Source organism: Helobdella robusta (genome assembly GCF_000326865.2).
Source record: "Helobdella robusta unplaced genomic scaffold HELROscaffold_21, whole genome shotgun sequence".
Lineage (NCBI taxonomy): Eukaryota > Metazoa > Annelida > Clitellata > Rhynchobdellida > Glossiphoniidae > Helobdella > Helobdella robusta.
In genome coordinates this window covers 1,846,279-1,864,203 of record NW_008704124.1, presented here as the reverse complement: position 1 = coordinate 1,864,203, position 17,925 = coordinate 1,846,279, and the positions used below count along the sequence as shown (strand labels likewise).

At 31.9% G+C, this 17,925-nt stretch overlaps 1 protein-coding gene across 1 annotated transcript; it reads right to left on the bottom strand.

Moving 5' to 3' along the window:
* Window positions 1-9,129: 9,129 nt before the first annotated feature.
* Window positions 9,130-9,848, bottom strand: HELRODRAFT_171684 (hypothetical protein; the record flags this gene model as incomplete). Its single annotated transcript, XM_009018382.1, has 2 exons — window positions 9,130-9,426; window positions 9,486-9,848. The coding sequence occupies 2 exons, from the start codon at window positions 9,846-9,848 to the stop codon at window positions 9,130-9,132; spliced, it is 660 nt and encodes a 219-aa protein (XP_009016630.1).
* Window positions 9,849-17,925: the final 8,077 nt, after the last annotated feature.

The window sequence follows — 17,925 nt, the reverse complement described above, 5'->3', positions numbered from 1 at the left end:
GAGGTAGAGAGTTCCAGAGAAAATGACCAGAAAAAGCAAACGCAGAAAATGCTATATGATATATAGCTATCGCCAAAAATAATCTAGTGATGATTCTAACAATGGCACAAAGAATATGTAGGTAGGGTAAAATGAACGTTTGTAATGAAAAAGTGAAAGATGGTACAGGTAACTTTAATATTAATGAACTCAGGTAATCTCGATACACTCGTATTCGCTACAAACAATCCCGGCTAATTGGACCCGAGTGCACTTGATCCAGCCAAGTTCAATTCCGATGACAGTTGGTCCCGACTATACGTAATCCATAATTCCAGTTTGTTTGTTTTTTGTCAGCAATTAATAACGTTTTACATATTATTAACGTTAACTCTAAATTGTTCTTTAAATGTATCAACAAAAAACTTATAGCAACCGCAAAATGCAGGCGAATTCACGCAACACACAGAACCACTGTGCGAGGACGTACTTGCAATTGAATTCTGTGAACGCAGCAGCAGCAGAACCTGGCGTCTTGACTGCTAAACAATTTAGTCACTCGTGAAAGCACAATGTTATATGACGATGTAACTGACCTGTACGTTGAATAAGAAATGTAAAATTTTAAAAATAGATAACCGGCCAGGTTCTACTTGCTTCATAAACGGATCTTACGAGAACGCATCTTCCACTGATTGATAAGCTCGGGATGTTAATTTTCGTTAAAATAACCAACGTAACAAATCAATAAAAAATAGTTTGCACCACATTTTTATAAAAAAACTTCTTGTATTATAACTTGAAACCTTTAAAAATTGTATCGACCATTTTAACGGAACCAACCAAAAACAATACTCAAAATTAAATTAAAAATTAAAATTTTTTTTAAATATTCACATTATTTTTTAGATTCATTTGAACAACAAAAACACGGCTCAATGAAGAAACGCTTTGAACAATTTTCAACAAAATTGTATTTTTATCATATTTGTGAAATTTGTTAAATTACGATCTTCTTACAGCTCAACTCCCATTAATACAACCACGAATTAATGAAATAATTATAATAAATAATAGAACCAACCTGCAAACGTTTTTAGCGGACTCCGGACGGTGGCGGTGTAATTCTTTGAAACTTTGAAATAATCCTTTTTTTTAAAAGGTTTTAATTACTCATTTAATGCTGCAAAAAACAAAAACACTTAATGCATTACGTGAAATAAAAATTCACTTCAAAATGTTTATAAAAAAAACCCCGGAACGATGGAACAAAATTCTTCAACCGTCCATCGACTCGACAGCCAGCGAGAGGAAGAAAACAGTAAGAAACGAAACATGCACGGAAACTTATCCTATTTATACGGCAAATGTTTAACAAATAACAACATGTATATTGTAAATACATTGTGTGTATACATATTTATATATGTGTATATGTTTATGTATATATATATATGTGTGTATATATATATATATAATATATGCACGCGTAGTATACCTATATATGATCTGATGACTGACGAAATATGTGACATATAAGTAAAAAGAGTGAGCCATTAGAAAGAGGAGGAAGAGGATGGCGATGTCGACGGCACGATCTGATTGGCTGAACATTTGTTCTAAGGAAGAATAAATGATTGGTTGATGGTCGGATGATTGATCGCCAACAAGTCATCGGGGGAGATGCACCTCAACTGATAACTTTGCACAACAATATGTTCCACTACGACTCTGCTATCTTTTTTGTTTTTTAAGCACATAAATTATACGCGCGCATACGAATCGAAACAGTAACTGCAGTGTTTAAACGTTAAAAGATTTTTTTGCGTACCACGAAACTTTTTTAATTTGAACTCGACCCCAGGAGCACAGGATAGAGCGTCCTTAGCCATTACACCATCTCGACAACCACATAAATTGGTAACATTTCTACATGTTTTTAAGCATAATAGAAAATTACAAAATAGAAGTTGTGTTCTATATATTAACATTTGTTTAAGCTTGTGAAGAAGTTATTTTTAATTCTCAATCCAATATTACATTCAAACTCCGTTGAAAATTTAAAACTGACTTTCAGCTAATAATTTGTCAGCTGAATGTGATGCAAGTTTTTATTTTTTAAAACTACAGTAGAGATGATCAAAGTTAAAATCCTCAACAAACCAAGAAATTTGTCAACAAGTATATTATATTAACTGAGAAAGTTAGCAACAAGTAAATCACATTAACTAAATAGTATTACTGTTTTAAAATGTTACAGACATTTCATTAATTTGTATCAATATATGGAAAAAATTATTTAAGAAAAAAATTAAAATCTTCATTATGGACCACAAAATGGTTTGATTGACACAATTAAAAATTTACAAAACGAAGATAACTTTACACACACAGATGCACACACGCACAAGCACACACGTGCAAGCACACACACGCACACACGCACGCACATACGCACACTGCTCTGTATTCAAACTTTCAATAAAGTTTGAAAAATCAATATTTAAAACTTAATTACATTAATTTCTCGACAAACGTACGTACAAAATTTTTTGAAGGACCGATTTTGAAATAAACTTCATATTTGTTTAACGTATTACCCGCCAACAATTGCAGAGATTAATATTGATATAACGAGTTTTGGGTTTTAAGTTGTGCGGGTTTCGCTTTCGCATATAATGACTAGATTTTTTTAATTTAATTTTCATGCAAAGTGTGTGTAATTTAATATATTTTAATATATTTGACCAAACATTCGTTGCTAATTGTGTAATAATATTGGATATTTACGCATATGCAAAATCATACTAACCTGTATACACACACACTCACACACACAAACATGTATGTATGTTCATGTATTATATGTATGTATGTATATGTATAAATGTATATATATGCAAGTATGAACACACATCTATCTAATTATATTTACATGTATATATGCAAGTACTGATATAAACACACATCTATCATATAAGCGAGCATGTGCGAAGGCAAAGACAGTGGAGGCAAGCAAGAAGCATTTAGACGGATTCCTATCTTTTTAGAAAGCCTGTGATTGTCTTTAATTAAAATTGATTCTTTAACGTAATATGCCGCCAGGTCGATCGGTGCATTAATTTTTCGTGAACGTCAGTGCGATATTTTGCCTTTTACATGTTTTAATTTCAGAAATCAAATTATCTCTATTTAATTAACTACATTTTTGTCTGTTTTAATCGTTTGAAACATCTCACGCACACGCCTGCTAATTGATGGAACTGTCGTACGCTGAAAATAAACAATTAACTATCCGTTTATCTCGTCACTCATCCATTCAGGTACTCATCCATCCGTCCGTCCGTCTGTCTATCTTCCATCCATCTATCTATTCATCCATTTGTTCATCTGCATTTATCCACTTTCTGACTATCTATTTATTAATGCTAAACTTGCGTGTGTGATGTTTCGAACGTGTGTATGAGACCGGTAGGTGTGTTGTACTTTGTGAATTACTGAAAATTTGTAAACTGTTTTCAAAACAAATGTTTGGCAATTGAATAGTTTTGGTTGTCAAATAAAAACACGAATCAAGACGAAATGTAAAGTTCAAGCGGATATAAGTATTTGACTGAACAATTTATTGACAAATTAATCATTAAAATCTTGAAACAATCAAAAAACGGACGTCAAATTAAAGAAATGACAAAAATGGTGCTTACTACTTCATCCATTTTTCAGCTCGTGTTGGTAGTTTCAAGTTGTAGCTAAGCTTCATTGGAACACATCTCGACAAGGTGGTTAATTGTGTGTGTGTGTGTGTGCGTGTGCGTGTGTGTGTGCGTGTGTGTGCGTGTGTGTGCGTGTGTGTGCGCGCGTGTGGGTGTAGTAGTCTATTTTTCATTGTTTGCCTGCATTCTAACATTTATAATTTGTCGTGGTTGGTAATTGATGATGTTATAAATTGCTGGTGAAATGCAAAAATTGATTCTTAAATAAAATGTGGTTTGAATGATTTCTTTCTGCATTTGATCAGTGTGGGTAATGAAAATTTAGACATACAGATAATATTTTGCCTTGTCTGTATACATATTATTAACCACATAAACAATTTTTGGTTAGAAATTTTGTCGCGTCATACATGAATTACGAGCTAACGTAAGAAGAGCACGCTCGGAGCGCTGGAAGAGCCAGCCATTCAAAATTGAGATTTGTTTGTTTGTGAGACAGCGTCATGGCCGGTACAATGTAATAAATTTTTAATTTGACAAAAAAACGTTCATTTCTAGTGGTTAACTTAACATATTTGCATTTTGTTACAACACAATTGCTTGAGGTTGAGTGCGTCACAAAATAATCACGGACCATCACAGAATATTCAAAATATTTGTTACAATGAAATAATTTATGTAACATTTATTCTAATTTAAAGTTACTCCCAGTCCATACCGTCAGCATTATCACCAGATAAGTTTTGAAATGTTGCTATTTAATTTTGTGCAAGAATAGATAGAAAGGCGGCTTGGAGTTACTTTTGTGGGTAGTTTTGTTTAGGCATACTCTAACTTGCTTTAACAAACGGTATGAATAAAATGCGTTTTTTAAAATTGTGGGTAATTTGACATTTGGCCTTCAGCTTCGTTAAAACAGTGGGTCAACTATTCGGCTATTCGCGTTTTTTTCATTTAAAATTGTTGATGCAATTACATCTATTTTTAATTTATAATTACGTTAAAAGTGAAGTTTGTAAATTTGTCGATAAAATTCCGTTTACGATTCAAATCAGCTGTATTGGCTGTTAGGTTTGCGAATAAATACATAAACTATTTTGTAACTCGTTTACAACACGAGTCTCTTAGAACTATAAAATAGGCGCGCCCTATCAACTACTTTCACTAACCTTCATGAAATGTGCCCTGTTGTTGCTGAGTGTTGTGAAGGGTGCATGCATATACAGAGTTATATATTCACGTACATCTTCTATCGCCTATCTCATCATTCTTGAACTGCTTCTCCTCTGTTATAATTTACTTTCAATGAAATAACATTTTTTTCTGTTAGGCGATCAGACTTTAAACCAAAAACATAATTAAGTTCATGATAATGTGTAAGAAATACACTGTTTTACTGAACGCGCATTTTATGGTTCCGACATAGACATCAGCGTGTGAAAAAGTGCTACTCGACGAAAAGCAAAAATGAAAAATATTTCAAGTAATTAAATGGGAGAAAAATTAACAAAGTATTTCATGTTGGACTTGTTAAATATTAATTTATGCTCGGCGCCTTCAGCAATTGTTTTCAAAAGATTGTTGGAGACTTACTGGAACCTTTTCTCCGTTTAAAAAGAAACCCAGTGAAACAGTGCACATTTCACGCACGTCTGCTTCTCGCTCGTGTTTGTTTCTTGCAATATAATGTAATAACAACGCACTGATAATTAAAAATACTTGCGCCTTCTTTTAAATGCAGCTAACAAGTAGCGGTCGTATCGTATTCAAGTGAACTGTGCACTGAGAGGAGTTGTTTAATTTTTAACTTATACTAAGAAACGTGCGCGATGGTTCGAGCGTTCTTCTTCATTGTAATTGTTTAAGTAGAAACGTATTTGCATAGGGCAAAGGGGCTGTTTCTTATTTTTTTGAAGGAATTGAAATTGAAACAGTTTTCAACAACTAACTGAGGAAATAATGTATTCAATGGTCACATTTCTATTTCAATCGTACATTTCTTTTTCTTCTTCTTATTATTTATTTATTTATTTATTATTTATTTATTATTTATTTATTATTATCTCATAAAGGTACGCGGACAAGCTCCGTTGATAGCATTAACTTGCATGAGCAGTCAAATGTGCAAATACTTATAATAATAAATTTTGTTGTCAGTAATTAGATTGATGTTGTTGTATTATTGTTGTTTTTATTATTGTTATTATTGTTATTATTATTATCATTATTGGTGTTGTTGTTGTTGCTATTTTTTGCCGTTGATATTGTTACTGTTGTGTTGCAGTTAAGTAGCAAACTGCATGTCTCAGAATTCAGACGGATGAAAATGAAAAGAGCATCCACACAAGTTGGATGTGAAAGAATTAGGCTAGTAGCATATAAAGTAGCTCGGTAAAATGAAATCGGTTGAACAGGAAAAGTTTATTTGTCGACTGGGCGACCAAATTCTTCAACATTGTTCCAATTAAGTCAGTGCATTTAAATAGCTGTGAATAGGTAGGTCGAATGTTTGTTTGTTTGTTTGTTTGTTTGTTTGTTTAGTCGTTTGTTTGTTTGGATGGTTGTTTGTTTAGTTGGTTGTTTGTTTGGTTGGCTGGTTGGTTGGTTGGTTGGTTGGTTGGTTGACTGGTTGGTTGGTTGACTGGTTGGTTGGTTGGTTGGTTGGTTGGTTGGTTGGTTGGTTGGTTGGTTGGTTGGTTGGTTGGTTAGCACTAACAACACAGAGTAGATATCAAATTAGTGACGATATCGCTCGGTCACACAGGAAGTCACCTGTTTTTAAAACTAAGTCAACCTTCTCAATCACTTGTTCACGTTGATCAGGCGAGTTCAATCGAATGAAAAGTGAGTGCACATGTCGAGGGAGAGAATTTTCGTTACCAAGTTAAACTTGGATTTGAAACATCTCCATTGAACGGCTTCCAAATATTACAAAGAAATGTTTCAACAATAGTTCGGTGTATTTCTATTTTTCAATTTTTTCATAAACCAAAAATTGTAATTCATCAAAAATTTTAGCATTATTATGATGAATGATGATGTTATCTCCGCGAGTGCCAGCGCAATTTTCTCCAACACGCAAGTCTGAACATTTTATGGAATTTTTAGTTTTAAAAATGAAACAGAATTGTACGTGTGATATCCAAAAAATTGAACAAATAAAAATAAATGTACATATATTTGTAAATATTTTCATTCAAATAGGACACGTAAAAAACAAATAAAAAATATTGAGTTTCAAGTTCTTCAATCTTTACTGAAATTTTTAAACTTTTCCAACACCAGCCCAGAGAAGAGCACATGTAGTTTCATAAGCACGAGATAATCACATTAACTGTACGACGGACTGATAGGTAATAATTGAGTGAGAGAGCCGGTACTAATATGCAGTGTTAATTCTTCGAGTACGTTCTCTTTGTGTCCATGCTACTCCTGCGACCTGCATCAAATGATGGCATTGATTGGAAGTTTTTAAACAATTATTAAAACAAATATCTCTAATTGTTGATCCAGTGCTTGCGAGTGAGTGCATTACGAAGGTGAGTATTATTATTATTATTATTATTTTATTATTATTATTATTATTATTATTATTATTATTATTATTATTATTATTATTATATGGTCGTCACCACCATGCATGCATTCACCGTTTACATGGTTCTCTTACAAGATAATAAAATGAATTAGGTTTGTAAAATTGTAGAATATCATATGATAAACAGCATCTTATAATTACCACCATCATCTTTCCCTGCACATACACATTTACATGTACTACATACATACATACAATCACTTTGTATGTAGAAGTTTATACACACACACACACGGGAGTTTTGCACAAGATTAAACAATTAAACAAACAGGTACGGTGGAATGGTGTGTATGTATATGGATGCTTTGATGGAAAGATTCATGGAGTTAAAAGGTTAGACACGTTGGGTTGTGCTTACAAAGCAGAATCAATATTTTTTATAAATGAAACTTATGTTAATTTTACAATTATGGAGCTCGTTTCAATGTTTCTGTGCTATTTTTTTACAAATCATCATCCATCTGCCTCTGCCTTGAACAATGTTTGAAACCCGACCGACAAAAATTTTGATTTTACAAATTCTCACTCATCTTGCTAACGTCTCATTGCAGCCGAGTGCAATGCGCCAGTGAAATGTGATGTGCTAACTTGCGCTGTCTACTGCGCAGTGAATTGTACGTACAACACACACGCTACGTATCAACAGGACAATAAATCATTACAAAGATGCTAACATTTCTATAGCAACGTCAAAATATAACTTGATAGTGTTAGTGACAATAGCACGTGTTGATTATTTGTTTATTTGATAAAATTTATATCAAATAGTATTTTTTGTTTTATAGTAATGTACGATGTTTGGTGCTGTGGTGACTGTGTCGTTTGCCGTCTATATGTTTGTATGCGCTGTTTATTGTTTGTAAATGTTTGTATGTGATGTTTTTATGTGATGTTTGTATAGATGTATTTACTGTTGTGTATGTTTGTATGTGATACTGTGTATTTTGTATATGTGTGTTGTGCATGTTTGTATGTATGTATGTGTATGTTTGTATCTGTATGTTGTTGTGTATGTTTGTATAAACACTACGCACACAACACATTAGCACACAACACACACAAAGACATACACACACACATACACACTTCTGCCCCAGTTATTTCTGTATTAATTCAATCATACCCAATAAAATATTATCTTGCACTTCTGAACGAAGATATTCATCTATTTTACATTTGAGCTATACTCACTCACATGAACACACACACGCACAAACACAAGCACACACATAACTACACACACATATTTATTCATGTATATGTGCAATAGGGATATGACAATTTTTAAAGACCCTATCCCCATGTTATTTTTTGTGGAGTTTTAATGCAAAGATCAAGAAAAATCCAATGGCAAGTGTCAACTTTAAAAAAATGTCACCCCCTTAATTAAATTTATATTATATATACATTGTACAAAATGGTTTTTTTAATCAGAAATACAAACATACAGGTTTTAGTGTTCATTTGTCAAAAGAAATTTAATGTTAATTTTTTCAATGCTTTTGCACAATAGAAGTAAATCCTGCAGAACTTTAATTGCACGTTCAGCACAAATGTTTGACCTTTGTGTTGAGATTGGAGTCGGCTCAACCGACCAAAAAGTCCTTAAAGTCTTTATTGCCTTTGATCTTTGCAAACGGCTGCCAAATTATTGTAGTTATCCTGATTATAAACCTGACCAGAAAACCAGATGTCACTCCACGTGCCAGTAATAAAGTCACATGATGACTGACCTTCGGCTGACTGTCAAAATTCTGGAAGTAAAATATAATCTAGCAAAGCCATAGATTGCTCGGCTATTCTATCTTGCATTGCTTATATTTGGCAAAGTTCTGAAATTTACTTTAGGAAGCATCCTGTTTTCTTAAACTGTCTGTAACAAGTGATCAAGTGATGAAGGAAAGCCATATCATCTCTCCAAACAATTTCTCCTTCCTTCAGAGCATCTGAATCTTGAGAACCACTGTCAGAATCTTGTTTTTCTTCTTTAGTGTTAAAATGTTCTTCATCTTTACTGCTTAAATCATCCTTAGTATCTTGACTGACTTTTTGCTTAATCAACTTTAGTTTTCTAGGATGAACTCCTTGTGTATCTTCAATTGTGGTGCAGTAGCCAGCTCTACCATTTCTTGACTTCTGAAGATTATAGAGGGCTTTATCTTCCTACACAACTATTCTCTATTTTCATCAGTTACGTTGAACAAGTTGGTAAAGTCTTGCGTTCCTGGTTTTCTGCTGTTTTTTTCATACTTGTTTAGTACATTCTCAATTTTTCTTTCCACTGTAGATTTGCCATTTTGAATTGGAAGATTCAGTTTTTTCCATAAGATTTTTACTTCTTTGATCACTATCACAACTCTCTCCTGTCTACTTTTCACATTTGCAGCCAAGCACTTAAATCTGTCCAGGATATGCTGTTCTGTTGGCATTTTGTTCATTTGATCAAGACTGTCAACAATCTTTGCATACTTTTTTGAATTCTTGGCTTTTTCAAATTTCACAAAATTTGATTCCCATAGTTTCTTATTCAAATCTAAAGGAAGACTATTTTTAGACATCTTGACTATAGTCCTGTCGAATTATAATTTGAGTGTAAATTTAATTATCTACAAATAAACAAATCTTATGAGTTTAGGTTATCAAAATAAGTTTATAAAATATCAAAAGTCAGGTGATGATAACAAATATAATATATAATATGAAAGATTATGTAATAAGCATGCGTACATATAGCAAAATCACACCAGCAATAAACCGAAGCTGTGATACCTTAAACTGTACTGTATCTAACAATAGATAGATGGGAGATAACGGTTTTCAGCTTAGGGGGGTGAACTTTTTTAAGATTCAACACTTTCAAATGATATTTCCAGTTTTAAAATGTAATTTCTCCACTCATAGTGGCATGGGAAACCAAAAATTGCCAAAAAAAATTTTTAGTCATATATCTGATGTGCAAGCATACATGTATGTGTATGTGCGTGTGTGTGTGTTTATGTATGTATGTGTGTGTTTGTGTTATGTGTGTAGTGCGTGCGAATCAAATACTATAAATAATTTATTTTAAAATATAATGAGTTATAATAATTGTCAATTTATTTCCTGTCGTCATCAGCTCGTCACCCCACGCACACCTTGTTATCGGGAATAATAAATGAAAGGCCACCTCAACACTAACAATGTTATCTTAAATTCAGAAGTAAAACTAAACAAAATAATTGCCTCGAATTTTGAGAGGCGATCAAAATAAATATTTTTGTTCAATTCCATATCAGATTTTAATAAACAAATGTTATCTAATTAGCATGGTATGTATGTAGGTAGGTAGGTAGGGAGGGAGGTAGGTAGGTAGGTAGGTAGGTAGGCAGGTAGGTAGGTAGGCAGGTAGAAAGGCAAATGTATTCAACACGGCACTGCACCAGCCGTGTACAATACAACGCCCATCTTAATTGCAATTTGTTATTTAATTTATAATAAATTCCTGGCGATCATCATCCTATTAAAGTATTTAATTGAACTGCTATCGCGTAAATAGTACGAGTGGCGCGATGATAATTATCATTTTTTGTTTATTAAACAATTTGCCTCAGCAAGTTAATTGAATAATATTTCTGATTGTTTCGTTGGTTTTGAAGTGGTGGAAACGTTTGAAATGACGTGTGGAGACTGTGTGGCATGCTTGATGACATGAAGACTTGAACCTCGTTTTTGTTTGGATACATACATTGATCTTAATTCTCGTATGTGACACTCCACGCTGTTTCAAGCGTTATTTTAATTCAGTCGCCGATTAAGTGTCGTGGCGTGTTCAACTGATGAGCTGCGTTTGCTCTGTTATGCCACTCTCACACTCCGTTGAACTTTCTTGTCGTTGAGCGATAACATTTTTATATCTTTCAAACTCTCTCATTAATTGATCCTATTATTAATCTAAGTTGTAAATCATATCTCCAAGATTTACTTTTTGAAATAGTTTACTTTCCTGTCAACTTATTTTCTTTCATTATCAAAGTAATTTAAAAGTAGTTCAAGTCATTTAAAATGGTAAATAAATATGACGAGGTGGTTTGCTTGTTTATTGCGTTTGTTCGATTTGCTCAAAATTAGCACAAGTTTGCACAAGTCGTTAATAAAAAATGTTTATTCGTGTCAGTTGAGAAGAATAATTCATTTTTTGGTTCAAACGTTTTACTCTTATTAACATGTTTAGTTAGTTAGTGGAACAGCTTGCAAACCCTGGCTGATGTGATAAAATTAAACTGAAAGATTACAAACACGTTCGTTTAAGCTCAGTTGTTAGGGGCAATTAATGTTACAATTATCAGTAGACAGATATTATACCATTATATCATGCACATTATATTTCGTCGAGGGTCACGTGATAATTGTCGTCGCGTACGTACGAGCATACAAAAAACCATCAAATTCTTATCAAGTTGTTTCTAACATTTAATGCTTAATGTTGCAAATTAAGAACGTAATTGTCACACTATCAGGCTGTACGATGCTTGCATCCGTTATAAGTTATTATATTTTATTCATAATTTTTTAACATTTAAAATTAAATTAACATAAATAAAACTGACTAGTCAGAAATATTTAAAACATTTTTTTTAGTAAACTAGACAATGTAGAACTGTTTGAATATTCGAAATTTTTATAAATGCATGAGTTAGTAAATGAATGAAAAAAACGATGCGGTGAATTAATAAAATCATGTTTCCACGATATGTGAATTTTTAAACAATAAACGCGCGCGCTCATGATCTAGACAACAAATCAGATACGGAAGATGGATGATCACGTGTACCAAACGTACAGACAGACCCACATACAAATATACATACCTATATACAATATACATATTTGCGTGCATACACACATACATACATACATACATACCTATATACAATATACATATTTGCGTGCATACACACACACACACACACACACACACACACACACACATACATACATACATACCTATATACAATATACATATTTGCGTGCATACACACATACACACACACACACACACACACACACACACATACATACATACATAGTTCTAATCAATTATGGGTTCATGCATACATACATGCATACATACATACATACATACATGCATACATACATACATGCATACATACATACATGCATATATACATACATACATATATACATACATACATATATACATACATAATATATGTATAATGCATACATGCATACATACATACATAATATATGTATAATGCATACATACATACATACATACATACATACATACATACATACATACATACATACATACATACATACATACACTTTGATTTTCATTGTAGGGACTGAACATACAGACAAGGAAGAAACGCTGTCAAACACGATCTTTCGATAGGCTGGCATCATTTCAATGATACCAACAAACGTTACGCAAACAATTTAGTTGTCACATGACAAATAGTTAATTTTTTTAAATTTATACCCAAATTTCGTTCATTAAATCAAAATACTAAATTTTGAAGTTTTTGGCTATCTATAATGAAAAGCTATCTATCTATAATGAATCTATAATTAAATTGTTCATTGACGTATTGAAGAATAAACGGAGTGATAATTTTCACAAAGCCTGAAAATATATTCCAATGAGGCGGATACTGACATTATTTCCACCAACGTCATAAAAGGCCGAAGACGAAGGAAGGCATGCAGTCAGTCAATCAGAAACAACACTACTGTGCTGCGGGTTAACTGAGCAACCGAAAACTAAATTTAATTTTCGCAAATTTATAACAAATTACTTTTTAATTTGAAACTATTAATTCAACGCTCTGTTGTAGAAGTTTAATGATCAACACATCAGCACAACGTAACGCACACACATACACATATAACAACACACACACACATCACACACACAAATAAAACACACACACATAACAAAACACAAACAACAACAACACACAAGCACACAGCAACAGCTACAACACAACGTAACATTCTTATGCACCAGTATAAGAAACCTATGCTGTCTGTCATCTATAGGTACCGCTCGACTTCCGAGTGTGTATTTAAGAATAAGCAAAACGCGACACCATCGTTTACTAACTAGGTTTAAAAAACTTTCAACGAACAGATCATCAAATCAACGGAATTAACTTGCTTTTTTTTAAATTTACTAAATTGATGGCTGAGTTGAAATCTTACTTATTGAAAAAAATTAAAAAAAAATTAAACAGGTCCCGACGGATTAGGCAGATTTTTTAATGAAAATATACATTTTAAATAAAATTTTATTTATAAAATTATTTATTTAGGTGCTAATATAATTTTTCGAAATGTTTACAAAATCTCAGCCAGCACACTACTTATGTAGTTAGCGTCGTTATTTTGTATCGTATCGTTTATAATGTATTATTGTTGATAATGTATCGTATCGTTTATAATGTATTATTGTTGATAATGTATGTGCTGATTGTAAAGTAAAATTATTATTATTGTTAGTAATGTATTGTACCATTTTTATGTAATATATTGTTTGTAATGTAATGGATTGTTTTTAATGTGCTATCAATTCATCAATTCATTTCTATCACTGTTCAAACTCTTCGCGCGTGCTCATTCATTTTGTAATCGTTTGCGTGTATTGCCCGGAGGTTTAATTTTTAATTTATATTTTAATCTTAAGAACAGAAGTATTCTCGTTTAAGAACAATTTCAAAATAACAATTTATCACAAACTGTTTGTACAGTTGCCATTTCGATGGTATGTATGTATGAGTGTATGTATGTGTGTGTCTGTGTGTGTAGGTGTGTGTGTGTAGGTGTAGGTGTGTGCGTGTAGTATATATGTGTGTGTATATGTGTTACCAATCATATATTATTTTTATAAAGACCGTAACATAATAATATCAATCTAATACAATTGAAATCAGCCAACAAACTAAAGTATGCGAAACTGATCCCATTTCTTACAAAATCTACAGGTAATATTTCTTGCAACGTTTTTACAAAAGACCATGAAGACATCTTGGCAAATTAAGTTTGTTCCACGTGTGTTTTAGTGTTGTTGTTACGATGTAAAACAATTCGGTCAAATTTCTAAGCATGATACCGCAATGGAAATCAGAGATTTAATTTTGGAAAAACAGCAAATACTGCTACTATTCTTAAGAAAGAGCGGAAGTGGGCCACCACACAATATTTTTTTAAATTATTTTATTTATTTTTATTTCATTAAAGAATAAAAAATCTATTGCGTACTCCTAATGAAACATAAAATATTCACGCACGCATTGCGTTATAAAATATGCGTTACTGCCTTCGTCATAGACTTCGTTGTTAAAGTTCATCTCTGGGTTTAATAAGATGAATGCTAATTGGAACAATGCTTCACAATCCATTCAAAAAATTATCGTTAATTTATTATTTGGAATTTTACAATGCCACTTTAATATCGATAAATTTTAACTACTTACTTTCGTTCATTTTTCTATCTTTCTGTCTTTCTTATTTTCTTTTCATCATTTTTCTCTCTTTTACTGCATTTACAGCTTCCACATTGGTGCTGTTTTTTTTCCCGGATTACTTTTTAAATAGAAATATAACAGAATGATCAGGTCGACACAAATGTAATTCCTTACTGATGGATCGCATTATAAAAGTTTTTATCTTTGAAAAACTTAATTTGATAATGTCCTCGCGCGTTTTGAGGTTTTCAAGAGATTCTTAGGAATTAAGTTATCGTTTACAAAATGTTAATATAATTCATAATAATATATATCATATTATAACAGCATGTGCAACTACCTGCTAACAAACAGCTTTCCAAAGAGTTACTTCAGTTACATATCATCTCGTAGTGATACGCTATCGCTAATCATTTTTAAATATTTATTTGAACAACCCTCAAAAAATCTAGACAGAATTATTGTTTTAATTTTGATCAATTGTTACAAATAGCAAATCGTAAGGATACAAAATTCAAAACTGTAAAAATATTTTCATATTTTAGATGCGACGTTTTAATTAAACTCGCGATAAGCTGTCAGAAACGTATGAAAGCATCAGCGAGTGTACATTGAAAACTGAACGCCATAATGAGTTTCATGTTTTACAACTGACAAATGAAATCTAGTTTAAAGCAATTTGTTCGTCTGAAATGTAATACCCTAATCCGTGTTAAAAGTTGAAATTGAAAATATCGGGCGGCAAATTTTTCATTTACAAAGTTACAATAGAAAGATTTATCGGATGAAATAAAATAACAGGTTTTATTAAAAACTTCTAGTTATCGTTCGCAACAGTGCATTTGTTCACGCAAAAATTGCTGATTATTATGTAAATAAATACAGTATGAAATATTCTAATTTTTTAACAAAAGTTTTATTATTTTGATCCAACGGAGACCTACATTAAAATTTGTGTAGATATAAAATGTTGGCGCAATGGCGCAAATCATTAAATTTAAATATGATTGCCATTTTTATCATTTGTTTTAAATCGCAGAAACAAATCCAATTGAAGATTTAGTCTGCCTAGTGCTGGACAACCAAATAACCGATTGCTATAAAATGGCTATGAAAGGGGTGGACATCCAATGATGGATGCCAACAACAAACGCCAGTAGACAATTGACAACTAACGTGCTACATCACGTTACTATAGTAACGAAGACTTGTGTCTAAACAAAATTTTACGGCCTGTTATTTGCCGTAAAGGCTTTTTAATAACTTTTTTTTTCTTGAAAGTTCATTGTCATTTTTGTAAGCAGCTTCATTATTACAGTAACTTTCTACGCGACAACACGTGAATAACAATTATCACGTGCGTCGCAGATAACGCGTGCATCACAGACCGCAGTTAACACGTTCGTCGCAGTCGAAATCATCCGTAGGTGAACAAATCGGCAAGATAATTTCGGGCTTTTGCATTCGATATCTAATTAAAATATAGTGCTCATATTGGTGTATATGAGTAAAAGTTATGAACAGTAATTATTTAAATAAAAGTATTTATGTTAAAAATATAAAACAGTTAGGAAAAAGAAATTAACTTAGATTGACTTACTTTAAAATGAATAATACAATATTTGAATTAAAAAACAATAAACATTGAATTGGTTGAACGCAGTAAAGTTCATTTTAAACCGTAAAAAGAGAAATCAATATCCCTTGTTGATAAATTAACACAGCTATTAATACAATAAATGATAATTTTTATTTTACTTAGTTGTTACCACCGAAATATAAATTTTTTTTAATTTGTTCAAATAAATTAAAAAATGATTGGGTGATTTACTTCTTTGAAGTTATCACGTGCTGAGACTATGTTTTGATTGTTTTCTAAAAAAAAAAACGAAGATACTAAGTACTATGTTGTGCCAGAAAAATTGCGCTATGTCATATATACAAATCAATATATATGATCCAACAATGGAGATTCTGTGCTTCCAATACATAACTATTCGCTTTTTAGTAATAAAAGATTTTCAATATCATCGACTCAAATTGGGAATGCTTTGCATGCGCGACTGAAAAATTCAACGATACAAGCCGACAGCTGTTTAAGGAATGTTTGAAGCATCATTTTTTTTAGCAATCTACAGCAAAGCTAGCGCCACTGAGATTCTTCACAAGAGGTGCTACACAAATACAAGATATATTAATTTTCATATGGGACATAGCCCAATTTTCCTTTTCTCTATATAGGTTGCACTTAATATCTTCTTGCGATTTATTTCACCTGTTAAATGCATCGAATTCTGCAATGGCTTTTTTTCAGAGAAACTGTAAACTCATTATTTAATATTTTTAATATAATTACTCTTTCAAAATAAATATTTAAAAAAGTTTCGTTTATAATATTACCGATATTCACAAACAAAACCCCAAGCACAATGTGTTGATCAAAAACCAAATTAGAAGATACTAAATCGCAACTTTAACTCACTCATGCCATCTAAAATTTTACAGCTTATATAAAAATTAATATATATGCTAAATACATATTAAGCGGCCGATAATAGATCCAGCGGTAATTTAAAACAATAATTTTGAATTATGGAGCATTTAAAGTTTGACTTAAATTGTAAAAAAATAATAAACTGTAGTGTTTTTTGACGTTAATATAGCATATATATAAAATGTAACTTTTGAAATTATTTAAACATTAATTAAAATGTTTTGAAAAAATAAAAAGTATCTAATAATATATTATAAAATAAAAAAATTGTATATTACAAAAGATTTCAAATCGTAGCAATTGAATAAAACGCATTTAGCCAAAAATTCTAAAATTTGTGCGGCACACTTTTAAAAGAAATCTGTAACGATAATAAAGAAATTCCTATCTATGTTGTTCTACATTATATTCAACAGAATTGACGACCATTCTTGAACGCTACTAAATAATTAGCGCTTTAAAAAAAGTTACTAATGAAAAGTGAACATCGGATTAACAAAATTTAAATTCTCGAAAACAACACGAAAATGGATGTCGTTGCGGACTTTTTGGATAAGGAAAAATTAAACGAAGACATCGAAAAGCTCAAAAAGGCTGCTCTCTTTGAAAATGTTGTTTTGCATGAGATCGATGACTCGGATCGTGATTCAAATCTCCTGGAAATCAACACTG